General features: G+C 36.5%; 2 protein-coding genes across 5 annotated transcripts; both read right to left on the reverse strand.

The window, feature by feature from the left end:
* Positions 1-710: 710 nt before the first annotated feature.
* LOC122303682 (GPI transamidase component PIG-T) lies at positions 711-6,602 on the reverse strand. Of its 3 annotated transcripts, none has more exons than XM_043115569.1 (5): positions 6,033-6,595; positions 4,133-5,389; positions 3,378-3,527; positions 3,108-3,288; positions 711-1,076 (listed from the first exon to the last, which is right to left on the reverse strand). In XM_043115569.1, the coding sequence occupies exons 1-5, from the start codon at positions 6,282-6,284 to the stop codon at positions 895-897; spliced, it is 2,022 nt and encodes a 673-aa protein (XP_042971503.1). In that variant the 5' UTR covers positions 6,285-6,595; the 3' UTR covers positions 711-894. The 3 variants fall into 3 exon arrangements, 2 of the variants coding, with proteins under 2 accessions (XP_042971503.1, XP_042971504.1); XR_006240790.1 differs by lacking the exon at positions 711-1,076 and adding an exon at positions 3,752-3,813 and having other exon boundaries at positions 3,126-3,288; positions 6,033-6,601; XM_043115570.1 differs by lacking the exons at positions 711-1,076; positions 3,108-3,288 and adding an exon at positions 3,752-3,813 and having other exon boundaries at positions 3,377-3,527; positions 6,033-6,602.
* Positions 6,603-13,432: 6,830 nt separating this feature from the next.
* On the reverse strand, positions 13,433-15,168 carry LOC122304054 (xyloglucan endotransglucosylase/hydrolase protein 2-like). 2 transcript variants are annotated; one of them, XM_043116088.1, is made up of 4 exons: positions 14,947-15,168; positions 14,592-14,674; positions 14,041-14,234; positions 13,433-13,897 (listed from the first exon to the last, which is right to left on the reverse strand). In XM_043116088.1, the coding sequence occupies exons 1-4, from the start codon at positions 15,128-15,130 to the stop codon at positions 13,477-13,479; spliced, it is 882 nt and encodes a 293-aa protein (XP_042972022.1). In that variant the 5' UTR covers positions 15,131-15,168; the 3' UTR covers positions 13,433-13,476. The 2 variants fall into 2 exon arrangements, with proteins under 2 accessions (XP_042972022.1, XP_042972021.1); XM_043116087.1 differs by having other exon boundaries at positions 14,574-14,674; positions 14,947-15,167.
* Positions 15,169-23,020: the final 7,852 nt, after the last annotated feature.

Here is a 23,020-nt window from a genome sequence, read left to right on the forward strand (position 1 = left end):
TCAATTTTTTTTCCTTTGACCGACTGAATAATAAAACAACTCTCTCTTATCTGTCTTTCACATTTTTTTTCTTCTTACACTTTTTATGTTCTTCACGGCATGGATACTACTTTGGAGTTGGAAAATTGTAGAATTGTTGGCAACCATGGTGGAGGAAAATGTAGTCCAGTGGAGTTTGAGTGAGAGGTTCAAATGGACGGCTTTAATAATTTAATTTGTCCCTAAATAACTACCTTGTATGATTAATATTAAATGTTGGTTTCATCGATTACTGTTTATCACTTTATACGACACACTTTGTTCAACCCTCCTCTCCCAAAAAAAGAAGAAAAATGATATTTATAATTATAGTTGTACAAACACCGTATAATTTCTTTGAAAAAAGTAAATTAATATAGGACCCACAAAAAAAAAAAAAAAACTAACTTTTTAATCATGGACCACACTCTTTTTCAAAACGATTGTACGACGTTTGCACATTTCACGACTGTATGTAGTATTATTAAAAAAAACACACCAAATCCTAATTCCGCTCCTGGTTGTGACTGCTTCCGGTTCAAATCAATTACTTGGTTCATCCAACCAAAGAAATTATCTTGAATTCATTTGTAAATATGATAAATCATGTTTGGAACTTAAATGGTAGAATTGTGATTACTTAGTTAAGGAAAATGGAAGAATAAATGATAATTGGTAACTAAATAAGAAAATTCTTGAACAAGACTGTCGAGATTTCCACATTAACCAATTCATTCAATACGAGTTTTTCAAAAAACTGTGTATAACCCACTCCTAAAAATCTGGGTGTTAGTTTTGGAATTGAAGGCTTATATTGTACACTAAACTCAAATGCAGGTATTTTACATGGAAGTATCTAGTTGGTTACCAATGTCATCATTGGGAATAATATTGCCAAGCAATGGCAATCCCAGTCACCAACACAACTTTAACTATAAGTTTCAAGCTGATGAATGATGATGAAGCCGACGGTGACTGGGGAGGTTCCCATTTTTTTCCTCTAATCTTGGCAGACAACATGGATAACAGCTGAGCAAGCCGACTAGCTTTCTTGGCAGCTGCAAGCAGCATAATGAAAAACAAGCATTAGAAGCTGATAACAAGAAGCCAGTTAAATTAAAGAATATTAATCACAAGGATAAGTTACATCTTCGTTCTGTAGATAAGAATGATGATTACTCAACCTACATGACTTAACAATTCCGGCGGGAGAAAGAAAGTTGGATTTCCAGAGTTACCCCATAACATTTTTACCTTATGTTTCTCTTTAGCTATAAACAAGAGAAGAAAATACCTAAAACGACTTGTATCTGGCAACATTTAAAGGAATTTCAAATCTCTAAATGATGAACTATCAGGGTAAGAAAGTTTTCTTCTCTCTACTTTTAGATAGAGGGTTGATTAATTCACTTCATATATCTATTGGATACTTGGTCGCATTTATGGAAAATGGGGAAGTGATTCGTCTTAAATAAACACTTCAGCATCTTACTGAATGAAGTAAGAAGAAAAAAGTGGTATTACAATGTGTTGCACTATAATTTGTTGTCCAAATCCTAGAACATTGAGACTAAATTAACTAAGACTCGTTGAATAGTTAAAAATAAATTAAGGTAGGTAAGATCTCTGCTTTATTCTTCTTTGACGATCTTTCTTTTGCGCACACAAACAAATATATATTGTTAATTATCAAAAAAAAAAATGTATTGTTCTTAACTTCTTAGCATTTAGTTGAAAATCAGACTTATAATGGAGCAGAGCTTCCTTTGAGCATGCTGAAAGATTATTCTCAAGTGCTATTTCAGTGGATGACAGTCCTTGGGCAGTCTTCCATCTTTCTCTCTTTGGGTTTGTTTTCCTAACTTCATATGTTAGAGTGGAATCCCTTGGAGGTCCTCTCATATTCTAGCTGTATAGTTGTGGTCCTCTTACATACTTGCTGTATGCTTGAGACTGCTCTTCTTCTTCAATAAAATTTTCCACTAACTATAAAAAAGACTATTGGCTAAGATTAAGGTTTTATTGAATCAAACCAAGTTGAATGGCGATTGATGATATGGTTTTTCTATCCTAGCCAGCAGAGATACATGGACAAACTCACACTCAGAAGTTCTAATATAGTCATTTATTAATCTCAACGGATATATTCATAAATGATTCCATGCAACCCAACCTTACAAAATGTACTTAGATCATAGATGGTTTTCACCACCACAAGTGATGACTGTTATTATGTCCAATACTGTAATGGCACAAAGAAATCTCAAATCACATCTGAGCTAATACTACAAAAGGACTAGTCAAGGTTACAATTAGAGTTCCTTGGAATTATTATAAAGGCCAAAAACTTGTCCCTCCCACAAGATATCATTCACCACCTTCACCACCTCCATACTCAATACATGGTATTACAATTTCCCCTCCTAGATCTTTGAGGACCTCATAAGGCCATTCTGTTCTAGCTGGCACAACTCAAGTCCGACACTTCCAGCTGAGATTGTTCTGATATTATTTGTACCAACCCAATGAAAGTCCAAGCCACATCCAGACTAAAACTTCAAAATAACTAATCAAGATTATAATTGAAACTCCTTGGAAAGGGAAAAAAACCCTTCTCCCTCCAAGCAATGTGAAATCCTAGATCACCACTTCTTATGTTCAATAAAGGACATTACAATCTCTTCCTCTCAAATACTTGATGTCCTTGTCAGGCCATTCCGTATATGCGGGGCAGCTCAAGTCCCACACTTTTGACTATGATTGCTTGATACCATTCGCAACAGCATAAAAAACCACAAGCCATATCTAGACTTGTGCTCTAAAAGGATTAGTCAAAGTTTGAATTTGGGACGACTTAATAGTTCTTCATTCGTTCCCATCCAAAATCAGACCCCTTAAAATAATTATAAAGGGCAAAAACTTCTCCTCCCCCTAGGTAATGTGGGATCCCATTCACCACCTCCTATATTTAATACAAAGGATTATAAATACTGTCGTCTAAATCATGAAAAGTGGTTGCTTACTCATTGGCCTACAAATTTGAATTATCTTAAATAAATAAAAATGGCCAACACCAACAGATGAGTTACCTCGATTTTTTAGAAATCTTTCCTCCTCGCCAACACGTCTTCGAAGCACATTGAGTAAAGATCCAAAATATAATGCAAATGCTGTGCATGTAATTGTGATCACATTGTAAGGCATGCTAAAATCAGGAGTTGTCAAGGGTACAAGCAAGACTTCTGAGTAAGATCGAACACGACTCTTTTCCTGCACCAAAAATCCAGACTGTCCATCAGAGCAGTCAAAGAAATCAAAAGCACACTTATTACCAATGATATACAAAGAGTGGATGATACCTGAAACATAGACAACATAGGCGACTTTTTCAAAGAGTTATCTTCAAAATAATGTGTTCTTGCATGAAAATTAGGGAAGCTTATTATTGCTGATGGAATGTCAAACCCTTGATTAGCATCTGGAGGATATTCATCAATGTGCAAAAATCCCTATGGAGACATCATATTAAACAAGAATATCAACAATTTTGTAGTGTAAAACCAAATGCACAATAAAGATGCACTTTACATGTTATAGTAAACACTTCCAATAGTTTCTGATATTATAACTTGCAATGTTGAATGCCAAATCATTCGAAAAGCTAATAATTAGGGGAGGTAACTACTGATGAGTACAAATCATATACTAGATAATAGTAGAGCATTTCAACTACCTTTTTGTCTTCTTTTTGTTTGGAGGTGGTTGATGAAAGTCCAAACTGCTGAATTTGACAATCTATACATATTAAGTACATTACCAGACATGTCTGGGTCTAAATTATGAATTCATTTCAACAAATAAGAAAGATTCACTATTATAAGATATTCAAGTTACGTCATGGACACCATGTAACACTTTTCATACACCTTCTTTTTACACCTATGTAACCCATAACACCATCGGCAGTCTTTCACTCTAAGTAGCATTATGTTTTGGATTGAGAAGATATGTGATTCAATCATACAACAGCAAGGCTCTTGTCCAAAAGAATATGCTCATCCAAAAATAATCCAATCAAACATTGTTGAAGGAATGCTAAATCATAGATTCATACCTTATCAAACTCTAATGTTAAAGCAGCTGATTTTATGTCACAAGGAAATTTTAGGACCAGCTCCATAACCCCAGGCGATACCTTGTCTTCAGAAGGTGAAACACGCATTTTCTCTACAACATCAGTGACTGCCTGAGGTTGTCCATCGACAAAAACTCGTAGAGTATGATAATAAACTTTAACATACCAAGGCACCACTTGGAAAATGTCAACTTCCAACTTACACCTGTCTTCAACAATATTAGCCCCCAGGAAATGCTCATTTGATCCTGTGGATATTAAGGATATTGCAATAGCACCCCTTTCATTCCCACTACCGATTAAGAACCTACTAGCATGTAATGGTGCTTGTGGGCACGACCAAACTACAGGAGACTTCCATGTAAGGCCTAAATCAAATGGCCGAGAGTCACTGTACTTTGCAACTGAATATTTGTAAAGAACAGATGAGCTACTGCCATGCAAGCCATTCACTTCTCTGAGCACGCTATCAGGATTAACAGACAAATCAAAGAAAGGGTTAGTCCTCCAACCTTCAGAGCCCACATTATCAATCCAAGATATCACATTCTCCTTCTGCACATTCTCTAGTTCAGTTACTAGACCTCCCTCAAGTTGAAGGTAAACATTACTAGACTTGGCAAGAACACACCTTGAGGTGACTTTCCTCCCAAAAATCGAACTCAAAGACCAGCTTGGTTGTAATTTAGTTTCACTGGAGTAAGTATTACTAGCTCTCTGACTATCAGGCTGAAGAACAACCGTAAGTGTTTGTTTTAGTACAATTCCTGATTCCAGCCTGCCCTCAAATTCAGGTGAGGTCAAGCGCAACTGCTGAGAATGATAAAATCCTCTATATATAGAAGGTCTGTCCATTAAGACAGAAAGCCCAGCTTTGTCCCGACATGGAAGGAGCTTCAACCAAGGAGTTAGGTTCTCAGTGCAAACAGCCTCACGGGGTAATGTGCCATACCTCAGACTGCCTGAAGAAGGATGAAAGCTCCATTCAGGAGCAGAATAAGTGGTAGAAGACTCTAGGAAGTTGATTGAAGCACAGAAAAGACCCGAAAGAGTATGGGTTAGATTCTTCCAAGAAGCATCTACCAGATACTGAGGGACATCAAACGCAGCCCATAATTCCACTCCAGGAGGCTTCGCGTTGCTGCTTGAGATGGGGTCAAATCCACCCCAGCGATCATAGTTCCATCGACCTTGCGTAAAAGATAATTCCATTTCCTTGACTCGAAATTTTTGAACCTGCCCAAGCAATACGATCAAAGTTTCAAAAAATATCAATTAATAAAAAACCAGAAAAAAGGTGACCAAACAAAGACAATTAGGGGACATGGAAGAAAGAAATTGGACATGCAAATTTGAGAATAAGGCGAGTAACATCGTGTTATGAATGCAAAAATAATTTAAAACTTTTTGAGGTAGCAATCAGTATTGCCATGTATTTGGCTTGGTAATCAAGGTGCAAGTAAAGGAAGGGTATATTTTCATCCAAATGAACTGAGCAAGTGCGTAACTTGAATTTCAAACTAGCATATAATCACATTTGCTAGGGGATATAATTCAATAACACAGTGCTTGAAGTTGAGTGGAGAACATTAGTCACATAGCATAAACCTATGTTGTTACTCTGATAAACCTCCATAGAAACAGTAGCCATTCATTTTTGTTCTCTCGCACTCTTTTTATTTTTAGCACTAACAGATAATACCTTTCTTTTTCTGTCAATTATCAAAGAAATTAACTGAGCTGGGGTTTTAGAAACCATATTCAAAAGCACGAGACTGCAAGATCCATGAAATTAACTTTCTGTTCCCTATTACATATCTCGCTCACCAAAACTTTCTTAGAAACGAACAGAGGCTAAGAATAGGGAACAGACACGTACCAGCTGAGCAATAGCTTTGGGGAAGAGGTGGTGGTGGCGGCCATGGGAGTTGGAGAGAGAAGGCGGAGCTCTGCTCTCGAAATGGAAATGCGCTAATACTTTCAGATCGGGCAAAGGTCTCAGCAGCAACTCTTCCGAGAATTCTTCTTCATCTGATTCTTGAAAATCCGATCCGAAAGCGATTGCGGAGAAGATGATTTGGAAGGAGAGTATGAGGAAGAGCGAGATAGTCGGTCTTGGAAAGCGGGCCATTAGGAAAGTCTGGATTGCGGACTCCGGGTCAGTGAGCTTAGGATCAAGAGTTCCGGCTGCAAGTCTAGTACCTAGAGTAGTAGAGAGAGAGAGAGAGAGAGAGAGGAGTTGGGACAGTGACTCAGATCCCGATTCAAACTACAGAGGATCCGCCGTGAGACCACCGCAGGAGCTCCGACAAATGGTCAAAGCAAAACGAGTGGTTGGGCTCGAGCTTGAGCCATTAGAGAGCTGATACCATTGGGCTTCATGGACAATCCATATCGTTATAATTAAATTCAGACCCAATCCAAACAAAAGCCCAAAAGACCTTCTTTTACCTTTCTTTTCTTTTAAAGTTTTGCTACATACAAGTACAGTTGCGTACTAATCTGTGTACCAATACTGATTTATTCATACTTAAAATTTAAATTAACACTGTTTTTAATAAAATCTATTTTTTGACCAATCACATTACATTAATGTACAGATTAGTGCACAATTGTGTTTACAACTATATTTTTCCTTTCTTTTAACAGTAGTCTCCACATGTTTATGCTGTACACTTCGAATATAAGGAAATAATTAGAAGGGATTTACATCCATCTCAGGCTGGACCTAACTCATTCTGAGAGGTCTAGCAACCGAAGTATAGCTAGCTCACAAGTCGAGTTAAGAAGGAGGCTCAAGGACAGTGTGGGAAGAGAGACGACGTGGAAAGATGGGATGACATCTCCACTGATACGTCTTTGTACACGCACTTAGTAGCAGACCTTGCACACGAGACTATAAAATCACATAAATATAGTGAATTTCCTCCTCTCCAAAAAAAAATTTCATTAAGTTAAAATTTTATGTCAAATCATGTAAATATCAGTATCACTCTCTTTATTTATATTTTATATAATATATTTATAATTTATTTTAGCAATGAACATCTGAGCACTATATCAATGCCCAAGCCGTCATTGTGGACCATTCAAACATATTGTTGGGAAATTCAATCATATTATTGGGTTTTAATTCTGTCGAAAAAATGTATCAATAGTTTGGTACCGTCAGTCGGATCGAGATTTATCACCCTTCAAACCAAAAAAAAAAGATCAACATGCTTGCCAGATCTTCTCCAAAAAGGCAAATAAGTATCCCTCTTACTTTCCTCTCTCCTTCATTGGGTATTTCTTTTGATTATATTAGGACTGTCTAAAACACAAAAGAAAAAGAAAGAAAGAAATCGGTGCATGGCGTGATGTATGTATGCACATATAGGTTGAACGTGAAGTGGGCGAACGTTGAACTCGCCATTAGGACGCGAGCAATGAGACTCACCCCAAGCAACAAGCGCGGCATGCACTTGGTTTGCCCACACCACGGGTGAGCAATGAAGCTTCTCCCTCAAAAAGCATGGCTCTGTTGCTCGCCCTAAACAACATGTAGGCTTCAAGTGAGCAATGTCTGCAACAAAGCTCACCAGGCTACACACGCCTGGCAAGCACTTCTCTTGCCAAATCGAAGATGGATCACAAGGTAAAAGCTTGGATGAACCAGTTCGCCATGAGCAATACACGTGAGAGCAATGCTGCTCGTCACGAATAACGAGCAAGTGCCCACCTCGAACTAGAGTGTCCACAGTGGGCAATAAACCACCACCACCCACCCCCCTCTCAAGCAACAAATATGGGTCACAAGTAAGCAACCGACAAGTACCTTGCCCCTAATGGGCAAGCATTGTAGCTCATCATAAGCAAAAGGTGTGGCAGACACTTGGTTCATTTGCATCATGGGCAAGCAATGCCTCACCCCTGAGCGTAAAATGGCAAATAGTTAGCGCACCCATACAATAAATATCGTGCAAGAAATGATGCTCATCCCAGGCAACAAGTAAGTCGACCACTAGCTTGCCCCAAGCAACCAGGATTGTGGGCTATTAACGTAGCTCGCCTCCAGGCAGAGTGTGGGCACTTAGCTCATCCCACATAATAAGCATCACATTTGAGCCATGGAACTCACCATCTGCAAAGCACATGGCTCACGGTCGAGCAACAATGCCTGTCCCAAGTGAAAAATTACAAAAGGCTAGCACTCAACCTACACATACATGGAGACCCTCGAGCTAGCAATGAAGCTAGCCCCAACGGTGGAGAGACTCGAGCAACGGAGTCTCGACTGAGCAATATGCCAATGACCAAAGCACTCAACCCACCCGCATGAAAGGAGTCTCAGACGAGCAATGATCAAGGTGCACAATGAAACATGCTCGAGTAGCAAACATAGCCCACGTGCTCGAGCACTAAAGCTCGCTTCCGAGCAAAGAAAAGCTCATTGGCAAGCACTAAAGCTCACTTGCAGGCAAAATAGAGGTTCAAGTGAGCACTTAAAGCTCACTTCCTAGCAACCGAGGGGCTCACTGGCAAGCTATGATGTTTCCCTAGAGCAATGAAGCTCGCCTCCAAACTCCAAACTTGTCATTTTACTTATACTAACAAGTTTGGAGTCAAGTGTTCCACCCATACAACTCCCCAAAATTCTACAAGGTTCCAAAAGAGAATGAAAAAATAGGAACACGATGATAGAAGAGCTTACATACAACATAGTTTGCGAGTTGATCTGAATCAACAATGCTTAGGCCTCCTGCGCTCAACCACGAGACCCCATACACACAAGCAACACAAGAGAATACACAAGCTAGATGAATAAAAAATACCCAAGTGCAAACAAATTACATCAGGCAAAAACCACTTAAAGACGAACAATCCCCATACAGCAAAGCCACTCAAAGACAAACAATCTCCAGCAAACAAAAACCACTCTGAGACGAACAATCTCTATCAACAAAAATCACTCAATGGCGAACAATCTCCATTAGGCAAAAATCACTTAGCAGCAAACAATCTTCGTCAAGCAAAATTAAAAGCAGCAACTAAATGGCTTAGGTTTACCTTTCTCAAACTTCTTGTTTGGATTTTATTTTCACTATCAAATTTTGATTTTTTGAGGGTTTCCCCACAAAGCTTAGTAAGATTCCAAGAGAATCCATAAGGATGAATAAGCAGAAACAAACTTTACTCCCTCGTCTTAACCAAAAGCAAGTTAAGGTAATGCACATCCACAGGGCAAATAGATGGAATAAAGAGGATGCATAATAACGATCAACCCCTACCCGAAAAAAAGCTCAACTAACTAACCTTGAGCACCAATTGTGGGGTCGCCTTTGAGTATTACTTTGGCACCTTAGCTCTTTATCTTTACCATAACAAACTACCCTAGAGCACTCATTTAGGCGCGTTGAATCTTTACCAAGGTCCTCAAGGCTCACCAAGGTGCCTCGAGCCCTCGCTGCACTCCAACAAAAGAAGAGAGTGAAAGGAAAACCTAACAATGGGTTGTCTCCTTGTCCACACTTGAACACTCCAGATATCAAACTATCACCAAACATTCGGTCATAGCTCAGGTTTGCAAATCTCAAACTCGTGACTTTGATTATTTAAACTAACCAGTTTGATTTTTTGTGAAAACTTCTCAAAACAGTCAGGTCATCCTAGAGTCAAACACTGGAACCTCTTGGCACATTAAAAAAGGCACACATATACCTTCACAAAGTAGTGTGATAGAGCAAGCCTCCCACCACAATAGCGTAGCTGAGAAAGCCTCCTACCAAGTGAGAAATGTTAGCGTACATGCATGTGACTAAGGCTAACACTCGCATAAGAAAGTCAGGCCGCCCTAAAGTCAAGCACTTTAGCCTCCCACGAAACTAAAAGATAGGGTTAATGCATGTGCATGAGACCAGGATTAACACTCGCACAAAAACCTAGACCACTTCAAGAGTCAAGTACTTAGGCCCTCACAAAACAAGCGACCAAGGTTAACAAACATGTATGCGATTGGGGTTAACACTTATGTCTGAGCAAAGAAGTTGAGCAATCCTCTCACTACCTCATCAAAGTGGTCGAGCAAGCCTCCCGCCAAAACAATGGTCGAGTGAAGCTCTTGTTGCCTTAACGAGAAGTGTCAGCATACAGGTATAAGATTGGGGCTACCTTTCACCATAATCACTAACAGTGGATTACTTTCGAGAATGAACCTCCAAAGTCCCTAACTGCCTCATGTGGGTTGCCTTCAAAAACGAGTCAATGAGCTTGGAAAGTACCTAAGATGGACTTATAGGTTGATGGGCTCTCTGACCACTAAGTGCAAGTTACAACAAACTAACTCAAACCTTAACACCAATGTAAAATTGTCTTAAGAGGGCAAAAAATAGAACCAAGGAAAACAAAAATAGTTACTAAGTACAAAATATGCTTTCTTTGTTAAAATATGCTCTCTTTGTTAACAACAAATGGTCCTATGCTCAGTTATCAAATATACACTCACACAAACAAATGTCCTATAGGCCCATCCTCAAAGACCCTTGCCAGGACTTAATGTCTCTTTGAGGTCCACCCTTGAAGATCTTCATTGCATTATTTGACGATGGAAAACCAGGTACAAGTTCCTAAAATTTGTATTTCTACAATTTTCATAAGCAGTTCCTATCATAGTTGACTTGAAGACTCTCAAGAAAAATCTTGAATTCCATTCTAGTTGAAACATTAAAACGAAATATTTCGGTACTGGTACGTTTCAGTGTACCATTTCAAGATAGACATTATATGAATAAATTATATATATAATAACTGTATTCCAAAATAAAACCAATATAAATCTTAAAAATATACATATATGATAAACTTAATAATACTTCTCAATACTCAATACAAGTCTTAAACACACATATTTATATACTCCTACATAATGATAAAAAAATAATAATAATAAAAAAGGATCAATTCAAGAACCAACAATAGCAAGTTTACCAAAACAGACATTTATAAGTCAAGCATCTAAACGTATATTCAAACTACAACAGATTTGGGTCCATAAAAGTACTAAAAGTTAAAAATACTCTTCAAATTATTAAGTTGCATCAAGTAAAGGAAACTCATTGAAATATGAGATGATCTAATCATTTAAGTCTAAAGTAGCCAACGCTGCCAAGCTCCCACAGTGGCCTGGAGAGCACACAACAAGAGCCTCATTTACCATGGATTCACACCAAATCTTCAACCACTGAAGCTTTATGCCTAAACATTTTGAATCACTTTTCTAAATTTCCTTGCCCTTTACTAATAAAATATATTGAACCAACTAGAGGCGAAGGCTTAATCACATATATATATATATATATATATATATATATATATATATATATATATGAAGAAATGCTCAAACCAAAAAATCTTCAAACATTTAGAAGTCTGCAACACGCATGCCCAGTTAACTCTCATTATTTCCATATATGGTAAAATCTTCAAAGGCCATGTCTGATTGAGCATGCAGCAACATATATTGTGAAATTATATATATTGCAATTTCAGAGAATATTTTGTAAAAATATTATATATAATTGTGGGAGAAATTCCTATCTTATGATTTAGTCAAAAGCAGGTCTATTATATATATGCATATCAATCTCAAATTCTCAATACACAAAGCAAAAAGGGTGTAGATCTACAACTAATAATCTAATACCTGTAGTGACGTTAAAGGGGATCTACATGCTACAACTGAAGAACGACATGCGGTCAAGACATAAGCTGCGGTGGTGGAATGGTGTCCTCACGTAGACGGGGGAGCAACAATAGCTACAACATTGTAGAGGCCGAGACTCGCGAATCCGCGATTCATGATGGGATGGCGTTGTTGCTGCAGGCCATGACTCACGATTCACGGTAACGAGCGACATAATGGAGCTACAACATTGTGGAGGTGGTGTTGTTGGAGTGTGGACTGTAGAGATCGATGAAGGGTTTTTCACTTGCTAAGACCAGGCCTCATTTGTTTTCGCATATCAGATGAGATAAGATAAAAGTTGAAAGTTGAATAAAATATTGTTAGAATATATTTTTGTAATATTATTTTTATTTTGAGATTTGAAAAAATTAAATTGTTTATTTTATTTTATATGGGAATTTGAAAAGATTGTAATGATTAGATGAGATAAGAATAATTGTGAAAACATACAAGGCCTGAGAGACTGAGATGAATTCGTAAGGGGAAAGGGGAGACTTAGAAAAGAAATTGGAAAAATAAGAAAATGTAGGTAAACAGATATGTCATGGGATTCAACATAATTACAAAAAGACCACCGTACATTCAATTTCTAACCAAAATAGTCATTTTGGAACAGCAAAATTCTTAACATTTTGTCTGAAACAAAACGATTTTCAAAACTTTGCCCTCTAGGCCTTCTTGTTGGACAATTCAACCTTAAAAAGTTTAAACATTTGTTGGATATAATATGAAAGAGGTCCAATCCATTGAAAATTCATCACCAATAATAAAAGAAGGGTTAAGACAAGGAAAAGATAAATCCAAAAGATAAACTAAGGAAAAGATAAAGCCAAAAGACTTGGTACAAAAATGTGAAAGTGACATAAAATAAGTATGACTCAACTACTCAAAATAAAAGAGACATCTATAAAATGAGAGAATCTTTAGTCAACTTCTCCATAGACTTCTTAGATTATTGGCTCTCTCTAGATTTCTACAGCGAATGCTTCTTCTTTAACCTCTCCAAAACCATATTTCCTCCATTGTATTGAAAGCTATAAAAAATTATGAGAAATTATAAAATCATTCAAATATAATAGATTTTATCCCTAAACAACCCGTAGATATAGGCTTTTATACTAAATCATATAAATTTTTATGTCTCACTAATTGTAATTTATATACTTTATTTATTATTTATTTAATCGATGAACATCCGAGTACCATATTAATGCCCAAGCCGTCATCGTGGGTCATTCAACGGTATTGTTGGCCTCCAAGTTCCACCCCATTGGAATAATGCATTAGCACTTTCCATTTTATATTAGACGTACGTACGAACGTAAATCGGCGAAGTTAATTACAAGCAAAAGCAAATCGAAGTTAATGCTGGAGCATATATAGAGAACGTTATTTTTCAAGGTTATAAATTGCAAGACTTGTTCCGATCCCGTACTGTGACGTGTAATATTACATGCATGGATAAGAAAGTGTCTCTCTCGTCCTTGATTAATGATCTCATTTTAAGTCCTAGCTTCGAGTGATAAATGTCTAAAACTTTTTTTTAAATATATATATATCTTGCATACGCGCGTTCATGCGTTCTTGTTTTATTAATTAATTAATGCTGAAGGCACTCGAGAGGAATATCAGTAGGATATCTAGTCCTATCAGAACAATAATCATAGTTCATGTACATATTTCTCACTTTCTCGTATTCTCGCTGCTCTCTGTGATTCAGCTTCCAGTACTTCTCCGTATTCCACCAATACCCGGTAGAATAACAATGTTCAAAGTCGGCGCCTGAGTTGATCTGATCATGATCAACTGAGCAGGCACCGATTTCAAATCCTTGAAAGTGTGCTTTAAATGGTGCATTACTCCAATTCGTTTTTGTTTGGCCTCCATCAGTTGCCCAGCTATCTCCATTCCACAAGCTGGCTTCGATTTGCATTGGCTGTGATGGGTACGTCTCATGATCAACTCCTATGTCTCTCTTCATGTTCTTGAACACTCTGATGGGCGTATCCTCCACAAAAAATCTACAGTACGTACACATTGTCTGAAATTAAGGATCATGTCAAGAAAATTACTGATCATCGGACAGACAAACAGCAAGAATACAGACAGAAAGACATGAACATGCAGAAAAGACAATATCTTGTTAATCTTCCTACATACGTACACAATCTGGTGTTGGTTCCAGAGAATTTTGTAGGTATGAAAATCTGCTGTGGGATCAAACCAAAGATGAATTCTTTGCTCCCTATTCCCTTGACCATTTACGAATACATTTGTTTGTAATGTGTACGGCTTGCCTTCCCTATTCCCCAAGAACTCGAAATCCAGCTCATCATGCTTATTACCATTAGAGGTTAGCTGCATAATTATATATAGACACAGATCACCTTGAAAATAATATATGATTTTCACTGAGAATCAAATGCATCGGGTATGACATATATAGTTTAACTGATGAGAAACGCTTTGCTCGTAAAGAAATTTTGTAAAAATAAACACACGAACTGATGTTACTTGATATAGTATATCAGATTATAAAATTATTTATATTATAAAATAACTTTATATTATAAAATAGATCTAAGGAATTACATGAAACTATATAAATTTTTGAATTTATTTCTGTGAAATAATCTCTTAGCGCGGCTATAACCCTTCTTTTAATTAATTATGATAAGAGAAGGGCTTATGATTCACATAGAAAGCAGTAACTACTCCAGCAGAATCCCTGTCGGGTAGCTTCATCTTCAAATGAAAGAATCCAGAGGCATAGCTTAACTTGGATGCGAAACCAGCCCCTACAAGATACAGAAACATCATAGAATAGAGAGAAGCTGCAATTAGAGCCCACCGTTTTAATAATTTGCTGGTGTGTAGAAAATTAATTAAGCACGCGCGGTTGAGTGACTGAATTAATATTACTGATTGAATAAATAATCCTATATATATCGAACATATCTACGTAGTTTTAGTTTTCATGACCATATGTAATGACTAGAAGTTTATATATATTTACAAAATAATAAGATAAATATTAATTAATAAGAAGGAGAAGGAGAGAATATATAACCCGAAGAACTATCCATTGAGAGCTGGATTTCCCTCCCTTGATTTAGAGATAAGACGTGATCAAAACCCCAAGTAACATTATAGTTTTCGTAAAAGCTAATAATGTCAGTGCCTTCACTGGAAAGCACCAGATCAAGGAGTGTTAGGAGGAACAGTAATGAGAAACCTGGTAGTGAAAACCCCATCTTTAGTGAGTGTTTCGGCTTGATTAATAGCTAGTAGTGTTTGTGAAGCTTATTGTATATATAACACACGAGTCTGAAAGGCATTCTCCTAAGAAATATGATAAAGCAAAAAGGGTGTGATCAGCCTGCATATATGCATGCATCATTTCCTCTACCTTACCCACACGCTATTGACTTCTCCACCCTGTCCTCCATAACCAACCACATCATTTCAGTAGTTTTTGGAAGCAACTCAAGCGGAAAAAGCGTACAAAATATATCATCGTTTTGGTAGATATATATATACAAATATATTCGATCTAATTTATGGGTATATATATTATCTAATTTATGGGTATATATAATATATATATAAATATATATATATATATATATATATAATATAGGCAGAACATGTACAATTCTAAAGATTATAAGTTATCTAGGATCTCCTTTGTCAATTAGTCATGTGTATACGCAAACCTCTCTCTCTCTATATATATATATAATATATGTATGTGTGTGTGTGTATGATTATGATTTGAACCAAGACAGACTATTTTTAGACAGATAGACAATATAAGAGAACAAGAAATTTCAGCTCTCTTATTGATGATCTTGAAGTTGAACTTGAAAGCAAATTATATAATAAGCTTCCCTAATGTTCTACTTATGCGGCTCTGCCCTATATGGTATATATTTTCGGTGGCGCGAGAAAAAGTGTTTCGATCGGTTTTGCGTAAAGTCAATAAAGTGTAGGGCCACGCCATGATGGGCTTGACATCACAAAAACATTAGGGCTTGGGCTGTCTTACACGTCTCAGGTAAAAAAAAACCTAATTGAGGGCCCTACATCTCTCAAAATATCAATCCTATCTTAATATTATTTAGGCTTTGTTTATTTTTATAAAACTCTCGTATAATCTTAATCATTATAATTTTTTTAAAATTTTTATACAAAATAAAATAAATAATTTAATTTTTTCAAATCTCACTACAAAAATAATATATTATAATAATATTTTATTTAACTTATTTCAACTTAACGTATCTCTCTCATCTCTAAAAACAAATTAGACCTTAATCTTTTGTAGTAAATCAAAGATTTTGTCCCAGCATTTTATTCTAGCACTAATCAGTTGGAGGTAGGGTTACAAACAAACTAAGTCAACTCAAATTTGAATTAGGAGTCGTGAGCTCGATTATCATATATAGTTGCTTGAACTCGACTTGAGCTCGAAAAGTATTTAAAATTTATGATTGAATTCGGCTCGCCTAACATATATTAAAATCAAACTCGACTAGAACTCGAATACTAAAAATAAACAAGTTGATACGACCTCGAGCTTGGGTTAAATCTAATGCACAAATAAGATTATTTCTTTTAATCAATTTTAACTAGAATTTCGATAATAAATATTAGATTAAACTCTTATTGCAAATGACTATCACACTACTTAACCAGCATGCTTATTTCAAATAAATCAATGATTCATGACTTGGCACAATATAGTTACAAACTTACAAATAGGTAAATAATTCTAACTTCTAAGGCATGACAATAAATTACAATTTCAAATGGTAAATAGCTAATTATAGCATCAATTAGGAAAACAAACTAGAAAAATGGTAGAAGAAAAGTCTTAAGTCCTCCAACTCTTATTCATGACTTCAGCCGAATCAGTCCCATTTCTGATACATAGCACTATAATAGTCAGCAACACATGACTAATTTCTGATACATAGCACTATAATAGTCAGCAACACATGACTATTACAGATTCACACTGCTTATTCACAACATTCTTATTGCAAATAAATTAATGATTAATCACTTGTCACAATATAGTTACAAATAGGTAAATAATCTCAACTTCTAAGGCATGATAATAAATTACAATTTCAAATTGGAAATCACTAATTATAGCATCAACTAGGCAAACAAACTAAAAAATTGATAGAAGAAAAGTCATCCAACTCTTATTCATGACTTCAGCCAAATAAGCTCCATTTCTAATGCATAGCAGTCAGCAACAGTACATGGCATAACATTGCTTAAACAACATTATTTTTTACAAATAAATTAATGATTCATCACTTGCCACAATACAGTTACCAATGATTAAATAATTCTAACTTCTAAGGTATCACAATAAATTATAATTTCAAATGGTAGATCACTAATTATAGTATTAGCTAGAAAAATAAACTAAAATAATGGTAGAAAAAAGTCCTCCAACTCTTATTCACTTCAACCTCATCTCTGATAGGACATTACATAGCATTGTTTATTCACAACATTCTTATTGTAAATAAATCAATGATTAATCACTTGCAACAATACAGTTACAAACTAAAACAAGTAAATAATTCCAACTTCTAAGGTATCATAGATTCACAATAATAACTTCTAAATCATAGATTCAGATTTACAAACTGAAAGGTCCACCAACTTTTATTCACTTCAGTCCCATTTTTTATGCGCATATGACATAGGAGCCAACATTCTCATTAAAAATAAATCACCAACATTCTCATTAAAAATAAATCAATGTAAATACGTTGGCCTTCACCTTGGAATATAGAAGCCAATTCTACATTTGACAAAGTTACATAAGTGTGTAAAAGTTGGTCTTAGTTTAAAGAGAATAAAAGAAAAGATAAACCCCCATAATTTTCAACTTACCAGAACACCTAATATTAAATCCACTAATCTTAACTAAGAGTAAGCAACTTATTGATAAAATGACAAACACTAATAATAAACACCTAGTCTAAAAATGAATGAAACACATTAGATTGAATAATAACCTATAGAATAATAAATAAAAGTAATAAACAACCTAATAATAATAGCCAAGAATAATAAACATGAAAGCAATATCAACATGTTAAAACATTTATTTGAGCACCAAGTACTATACAAAAATAAAACACTACAAAAAAATTGTTTCATATTATCCATATTTCTCCATCATGTACAATTAAATTTTTACAAAATACAGCGGTTTGCAACATTCCCTATACTTGTGCAATTTAAGTATAAGTCAGCTATTCAAATAATGAAATTATCTATATGTCCAAACTTTCAAAAAAATCTAAATTTCCAACAACCTTGTCTAGGTGGACGGTTCCAACAAGTCACCAAAGTTTTTCCACAAAAACAATTACACCCTTACTTAAACAACCTATCTTATAAACATACTTCCTTTAATTGCTAATAGTAGATCAATTCACAAAAAAAATAAAAAACCAGCCAAAAGTCAATCCCCATCAACCTATGATGCAAAACACACATGATATCATTAGCAACATGATATAACAAAATAACAATTTAATAATAAATAGCATTATACCAAAATGCAAAAATATACAACCTGCTAGCAATTCACGTCAGGTAGTAAAACCTCTTACAAGTTGGCTCTTTTCTCTACAAAATGAAAAAGAAAAATTAGTTAGGACAAGTTTTCAATAAGTTTAGACAAGTTCTAGATAGCAATGAAAAATTACTAAATAAATTATATTTACACTTGATATTTTTTCAAACCATGAAGTATCTAAACCCAATAAGCTCCACATAACAACATTTTTGTTGTTTCAACAGAAATTAATGCACGATAAGGATCAATCACTCTATCACCAGCACTAAATGTAGATTTTGAAGCCACTGTAATAATTAGAATTGACAAAATATCAAATGTCATTGTAGATAAAATGCAATATTTTAAATCATTGGCCTTCTACCATTCCAAGACATCAAAATGTGAATATGAATCCTTGTTACAAATATATACACCTTACTCTAAGTAAACATCCAAATCAGATTTCATTGGTCAAATGGTATCAACACTTCTAATAAATGATTCAAATATAGACCTGCCATTCATTACATTCTTCCCCACAGAATTGATAGAACTACCACAAGAAGAACCTATGTCTCGAGCATTGTCATGTCCATTTGACTCCATATTAGCTAAATTATAATTTTCAACATATTCATCATACAACTCACTTAAAATTCTCAAGATAGTTTTTATATTTCTAGTAGCTTCAGGTTCTGAATAAATTACTAGAAAATAGATCAATTGAACAAGCACCATTTTGAACCTTGAATCCAAAACTGCAGCTACTGCCATAATTAAGCAAGTTACATTCCTTCCAATATTTCTCAAACTTCATATTCATCTTTACAATCATTGTTTGTATGTAATCATTTTGGTCAAGAGACTTCTTGTTCAACACATCTTTTATTCTCCATACCTCAAGAAGGAATAAGTTAGTGGTTGGATACTCGATTCCTGAGATAATATTTGTCACCTCATTAAAAACTGCCAAAATTTAATAGACATTTTTCACTTTTATCTAATCTTCAACACTTGGAACATAATTAAAACCTTGATCCCTATCTCCATATCTTGGAAAGACTTCTGTAAACTCTAAGGTTGCTGCTAGCATTAGCTAAGTGTTATTCCATTGGGTAGGAACATCCAAAAAAAGTTTCTTCGTTAGTAATTGCAACTATTTTGCAATTTTACTAAATTGCTTGATACGAGCTTATAATACAACCAAGTATTTCACCCCTTCTTGAACACAATCGACAATATCACTAATCTCATTAAGTCCATTTCTAACCAATAAATTTGTTATATGTGCACAACAATGCATAAGAAAAGGTTGACCCCCAACAGATAACTTCTTTTTTAAAGTAAAAACATTTTTTAGAACCCTTAAAACTATATCATTATATCTAGTATTATCCACTGTTATTGTAGACACTTTATTCTCAATTTTTCAATTTGTGAAACACTTTTGAAGAGCAATAGCAACAATAACACCATTGTGTGGGAGTGGGACATTAAAAAAAATTATGACTCCTTTTTGTAAATGCCAATCACGATCAACAAAATGACAAGTGATTACGTCCAAAGAAAAATATGATAGTTGTACCACAGTTTTGGGGTGTCGATTTCACAGGGAGACAATTTAAAAAAATAGTAGAAGGAATAAAGAAACTAAAGAAAAATATTAAATAAGTAATGGAGAACAAAAATTAATTTTAACTGCAAATTAAAGTGAAGCAAAGTGATTAACGGAAAAAGTACTAAAATTTGAAGAACAGTAGAGCGTCAGAAATCCCTTGTACAAATCCCGTATTTTAATTATTCTTAATTCATTGAATAACTCAATCAGGAACTCAATTCCCAAAATTTTCAATCGAAAGATATAGATTTATAAACCAAAATGAAATCAAATATAACCCTTTAAAAAATCATTCATCACTTTTAAAATACATAAAATATTATCCGTATTAAGAAAATTCAACGACGATAATATACTCAAGGAGCAATATTGTAATAAAGAACTAAATTAATATAGATAAATAATTTATCCAAATATAATCAAAGAACTAATCCATTCAATAGAAAAAGTATGACTGAATCTGTGACGCCCCCAAAATCCCCACGCCCGAACACGGGGAAATTGAGACGTCCGGATGGTGACAACCCGGGTCACCATCCCATCGACGGGTGCCGAGTGTGTGCAAGGCAACAGATGTGTACAGAGAAATACGCAGCGGATAACGAAAGTCATAACTAAGTACCAGAATTTTTCTTAACTTAATACAAGCTGTTTAAAACATACATAGGTAAAATATTACAAAACACAAATATAGTTTTAACAAATAAAAAGATAGCATCAGCAACCCGGCGGAGCCGCATCCTTGGGCTCAGCCTCCTCCTCTTCGTCCTCTAACTCTGCACCAAAAGCTACGGAACCACTAATGGTACCGCAGGTAAGTAAAACCCAAACACTACCAGATAAAAACACATAAAACTCAAACAATATGCATGAACCATGCCCAATGCCCAAAGCCCAAAAACACCAGTTTTCCACACACGCCAAAAAATCCCTTTGGCCCAAAAACACATCCTTTCCGAAAAACACGCCAAAAGTCACATTTGGCCGCCAAAAGTCCATTTGGCCCAATATCTCGCCAGAAGTCCATCCGGCCCAATATCTCGCCAGAAGTCCATCTGGCCCATGCCAAAAGTCCCATTTGGCCTCATAAACCATTATCCAATTTTAACCGTATGCACCATGACCTCCCATAGGGGTCATCCGCACACCCTGGCTCCAGTGTCACACCGTAGAGTACCACCACGCATGTGACACCTAACGAGCGATGCCCAGTTCCGCGTCCCGCGCGTGCGTAGCAAAGCATCCTCTAGCCCTCGCCAGCGAAGGGCCACGGAGTCGGTGAGTAGGGCGATACCCGGTTCCGCGCCCGGCGCGTTCGTAGCCAAGCATCCCCTAGCCCCGCTCCCGTCATCTCTCTCGACAACTCAGGGGACATCACTCAGTTTATTCCGCTCCCGAGTGACCAGAGGAGCTCCACCGAGATAATAACCCATCCCGGCTTGGGCTCGTGATACACACGCACCCATAAAACCACTCACGCCAATACACAGGCTTTTCACCAATTCCACAAATACACGTGCATGCACCATGTAATGCCATAACAATGCATAATAAAATAACCAACCAACATAAATCAATTAAACAGACAACTCCGTCCTCCATCCATCCGACCCCCGAAACTCCTCGGACTCAGTCCGGAATCAACAACCAACAACAGTAAATATTTGAATGAGTAATATATATTAAAATCTGAAAATAGGGTTTAGAAACTACTTACAGCGCTATACGGCAATTTTAGAAAACAAGCGGCGTTGCAAACGGCGGAAAAACAGCAACGTCACAGTGAAAATTCACTGTGGCCGTGGGTTTGAAAAACCCACTTTTGAACGGGGACAAACTAGGACACGAGATTGATAGGGAATGGTCTAGGGATGGTTGTGAAGCTATTGGAAGTGATGAACGGCTGTGGGTGGCGGCGGAATCGCCGAAAATGGCCGGATTACCCAAAACGGAAACTAAGCTCGTAGGAGCTGTTCCGGTGGTCGTTGGAGGCCGGAAATGGGTGGGTTAGGACGGCAAGGAGTCGGTGATGAAGTGGTGAAGAAATGGTGGCCGGAGGTGGAGCGACGGCGGCGGATCGGAGCAAAATCCGTGCGCCCTTCTTGGTGCTTTTCCGGCCAAACGGCCGGCCGGTTGGGGGTGGGTTTTGGAGGGGTGGTGCACCGGAGGGAGAGGAAGAGAATGGGACCGGTGGGAGGCCGAACAGTGGCCGGACGGCGGCGGTAGGGGCTGGAGAAGGTGACGCCGGCGTGAGGGAGAGGGAGGAGAGAGAGAGAGAGAGAGAGAGAGAGAGAGAGAGAGAGAGAGAGAGAGAGAGAGAGAGAGAGAGAGAGAGAGAGAGAGCACCGAGGGGGGTTCGGTCGAGCGGGAAGCAGGGGAAAGGAGAAGAAAAAAAAGAAAAAGAAGAAAAGGAAAAGAAAAGAAAAAAGAAAAGAAAGAGAAAAGAAGAAAAAGAAAAAAAAGGAAAATGATGTGAAAAGAGATGAGGTCCAATCCTCACTCCGGGAAAACGAACCAAACCGCCGAAAAAGATTAAAAACCACAAAACAACTTAAAGAAATAAAACACAACCTCAAATAAATTAAATTAAATTAAAACCCAATTTTTAAAATGCAAATAAATTAAAATAAAATAACTGATATATTAATTAAAATAAAAACAATTATTTCCGCGAAAATACACTCAAAAGCGGGTCATCACATCCTCCCCTCCTTAAAAACAATTTCGTCCTCGAAATTGCAAATCAACCACCAACTTAAAGCAAGCCACATAAACGCTCATAATCCAACTGAGATCAAGATTAAAATACATACCTTCATCATTCGAACAGATACGGGTACTGCTCCCTCATGTCCGCTGCTCGCTCCCAAGAGAAGTCTTGAGCTAACGGATCTCCCCAAGCCACTTTAACTAAAGGTATCGTCTTGGACC

Source organism: Carya illinoinensis, chromosome 3 (genome assembly GCF_018687715.1).
Source record: "Carya illinoinensis cultivar Pawnee chromosome 3, C.illinoinensisPawnee_v1, whole genome shotgun sequence".
NCBI lineage: Eukaryota > Viridiplantae > Streptophyta > Magnoliopsida > Fagales > Juglandaceae > Carya > Carya illinoinensis.